At 50.9% G+C, this 3,157-nt stretch overlaps 1 protein-coding gene across 1 annotated transcript; it reads right to left on the reverse strand.

Annotated features, from left to right (window-relative positions):
- Window positions 1–967: 967 nt before the first annotated feature.
- On the reverse strand, window positions 968–2,125 carry LOC119273144 (uclacyanin-3-like). The gene is made up of 2 exons (XM_037554415.1): window positions 1,640–2,125; window positions 968–1,519 (listed from the first exon to the last, which is right to left on the reverse strand). Exons 1-2 carry the CDS (start codon window positions 1,845–1,847, stop codon window positions 1,116–1,118), a joined length of 612 nt encoding a protein of 203 aa, XP_037410312.1. The 5' UTR covers window positions 1,848–2,125; the 3' UTR covers window positions 968–1,115.
- Between the last annotated feature and the right edge of the window lie 1,032 nt (window positions 2,126–3,157).

Here is a 3,157-nt window from a genome sequence, read left to right on the forward strand (position 1 = left end):
TGCGCGTGCGCGACCTCCACGGTGACGGGGGACGGCTAGAAGGATTCCATGGCGGTGAGGAATGGTGGGGAAGACGGGCCGGAGCGCGCAGTGGTGGGACAATGGTGGTCGAGGAGGGGGGAAGCGGGAACGGCTACACGGAAAGTTCTCTCCCGCCAAATCTCGCTGCGATAGGGGGCGAGCTTGGGTCGGCCTCCCACCCCGTGAATCTAGAGGCTGAGGTCTAACTTTTGCCGCACCTCGCAAAATATTTTACGGGTAGGTCGCGTTTGAGGGGTCTGCTCGGGCAGAATTTTCCATGCCAACCAGTATTTTGGCGGTTATTTTGTGGGTCGCGGCTATATACAGGGTCTGCTAGAGATGCTCTAAGAGGGCAGCTAGCCCACTCACATTCGTGGCTAGGCATGCAAGGAGGGCAGCTAACCAACTCACATTTGAGCCTTGACTAGCGCGTGGTTCCTAGAGATTTCTTCTATAAAAATATGCCTAAAAAAACTAGTTCTCCACGCTTTTTTAAAATATTAATAATAAAGCAAAGGGGCTACAGAGGAAATGGTCCAGATAGCCCGAGCATGGTGGTCAAACCCATCACGGAGGGATGGTACAAACGTGGTGAGCGGGCAGACGTGCGTAACAGGCGGTTTTGCAAAGGTCACTTGGTTGGGTCGCGCTGACGTCCCCCTATATATTGGTATTCACGTCCTATATATCAATTGTTCATCCGTAAGCTGTAAAATTACCCTTTGGTTAGTTTTTTAGTATAACTCAAATTCAAGGCTGTATTTAGGCCCTGTTGGAGAACCTCCACTTCACAACTCCACTCCCGGAATTGGTGGAGTTGCAGTTAAAAACTGAGGAGCAACTATTTCCTGACTCCACAGCTTCTGAAATTTCGTGAAGCTGGTGGAATTCCAAACAGGTCTTTAGTTTCTTGATCGAACAGAGACACAAGTATAAAAAACAGGGTTGTTGTTGACACATGCGATCGCAGACGGTACACGATACATCAAACCAAACACTCTGATACTAAATCGATGGTCCTTGATTATCACATGCACACGGCACACCACACACTAAAGAACTAATCAATTATTTTAGCCTACACTAAGATTTGCTCAAATTAAGCAGGCTAGGACCAATGTTGCAGCTTGTGCCATGGCGCGAGCGAGAGGCGCCACGAATGGCCCTCCCATGGCGGATGAGTGCTCCTTGGAGGCCGGCCCTGGCTCCGGAGACGGCGGCGCTTGTGAAGATGATGGTTCCGTCGGGGCCTCTAACGGCGACGATGCTGATGCCGGCGGCCGCTGCTCGGCGTCGAGGACTTTAATTATGAGCTTCTGGCCATCGTTGCAGTGTGCGAGGTTGGAGCTGGCGAAGTAGGTGAAGCCTGGCGCGTCGAGGGGGAAGAGCGTTTTGCCATCCCTCGGCCCGGGGCCGGTGCCGATGCCCACCGTCTCGTTGCAGTGGTAGTATCCAACCTTGCTCACCTTGATCACCGAGTCGTTCTTGTACACGAACTCTGCATGCATGCATGCATGTCCATTTGCATTCACCGCAGAAAGATTAGGTCGATTTGGTCTACATCTGGCAAATCAATGGAGGACAAGACCTCGCGTGCGTGTGATCAATTAGTACGTACCGACGGAGTCCCCGACGAAGAAGGTTATGCTGGACGCCCACTTGACGTAAAACATCTCCTTGTCCACCTTCGGGGGCACGCACCACCCTTCAGGACCGCCGACCTTGTACTGCTTCCCCTTCGGCGCCGCGGACGCCGTCGGGCAGAGGACGACGAGCACGACGACGAGCGCCGTGAGACGGATCGCCAGAGACGCCGCCGCCGCCATGTCGATCGTATCAAAACCGAGCCACGGGCGCCCTCAGCAGGTTCACCGCCCGCCGCCCGCCGCCCACCGATGATCTCCGAAGAAGAGGAAATGGTGTGTACTGTGTCCTACCGGCGCGCGGAGCGAGGAGAACTGATTGGATGATGAGAAATTTATGGGGGTACAACGTTGATCGAGTAGTGCCGATCGAGAAGTGGTAAAACTGATAGGGTCGAGGGAGCGTGCATGCATGGCCAACCCAACCGATTGCCAATTGTGGTTAGCTCCACTCGCCGTCGCTCCCGTTCGGACGGAGGTGGAGAACGTGGCGTTGGACTCTCACCAGGCAGTTATTAGGGGTGTGTTTGGTTCGGAAACAAAGTGAAATGAAATGGCATGGTTCCATTCGACTAGAATGGGACGGTTCTGTTCTTGTGTTTGCTAGGGGCAATTCAAAGGAATGGCAACTTCAAACCCAAACGGATCTGGATTTTATTCGCTTTTTGTTCGATTGGGTCGATAAAATGAACAACGGACAACGGCGGATATGCGCACACGGGCCTAAAGGACAGATACCAAATGTGTCCTACGCTTAAGTGTTACGAGTAGATACTAGAGTGATCTAGGTCCAGATCATTGGACAACAATTGAAAATATTTTAAAGTACCTCAAAAGGACTAAGGAAATGTTTGTATTTGGCGGTGATGAAATGCTCATTATAAAGTACTACACTGATGCTACCTTCATGACTGATTCATATGATTTTAGATCTCAATCAGAGTTTGTATTTACACTAAATGGTGGCACAAATAAGCTGGAAGAATTCGAAGCAAAGTACTATGACGGATTCTACAATAGAGGCATAATATATGGACGCTTTGGAAGCCGCGAAGGAGGGCTACTGGATCAAGAAGTTCATCACCGAGCTTGGTGTAGTTCCCAGTGCGTTGGACCCGATGCAGCTGTATTGCGACAATAATGACGCCGTGGCACAGGCAAGGGAACTAAGGTATCACCAGAGGTCCAAACATATTGACCGCCGATTCCACCTAATAAGAGATTTTGTGGAGCGTGGAGACATGAAGATATGCAAGATTTATACGGATCTGAATGTGTCTAATCCGCTGACAAAGTCTTTACCACGAGCAAAACATGAGTGTCGGTGTCAAAACCGGCGGATTTCGGGTAAGGGGTCCCGAACTGTGCGTCTAAGGCGGATGGTAACAGGAGGCAGGGGACACGATGTTTAACCAGGTTCGGGCCCTCTTGATGGAGGTAAAACCCTATGTCCTGCTTGATTATTCTTGATAATATGGGTAGTACAAGAGTTG

This window comes from Triticum dicoccoides, chromosome 3A (genome assembly GCF_002162155.2).
Source record: "Triticum dicoccoides isolate Atlit2015 ecotype Zavitan chromosome 3A, WEW_v2.0, whole genome shotgun sequence".
NCBI classification, from domain to species: domain Eukaryota; kingdom Viridiplantae; phylum Streptophyta; class Magnoliopsida; order Poales; family Poaceae; genus Triticum; species Triticum dicoccoides.

Coding starts and splice junctions, on each gene's coding strand:
- LOC119273144 (XM_037554415.1), bottom strand. CDS start 1,847: ATGGCGGCGGCGGCGTCTCTGGCGATCCGTCTCACGGCGCTCGTCGTC. Junction 1,520..1,639: donor CTTCGTCGGGGACTCCGTCG/GTACGTACTAAT, acceptor GCATGCATGCAG/AGTTCGTGTACAAGAACGAC.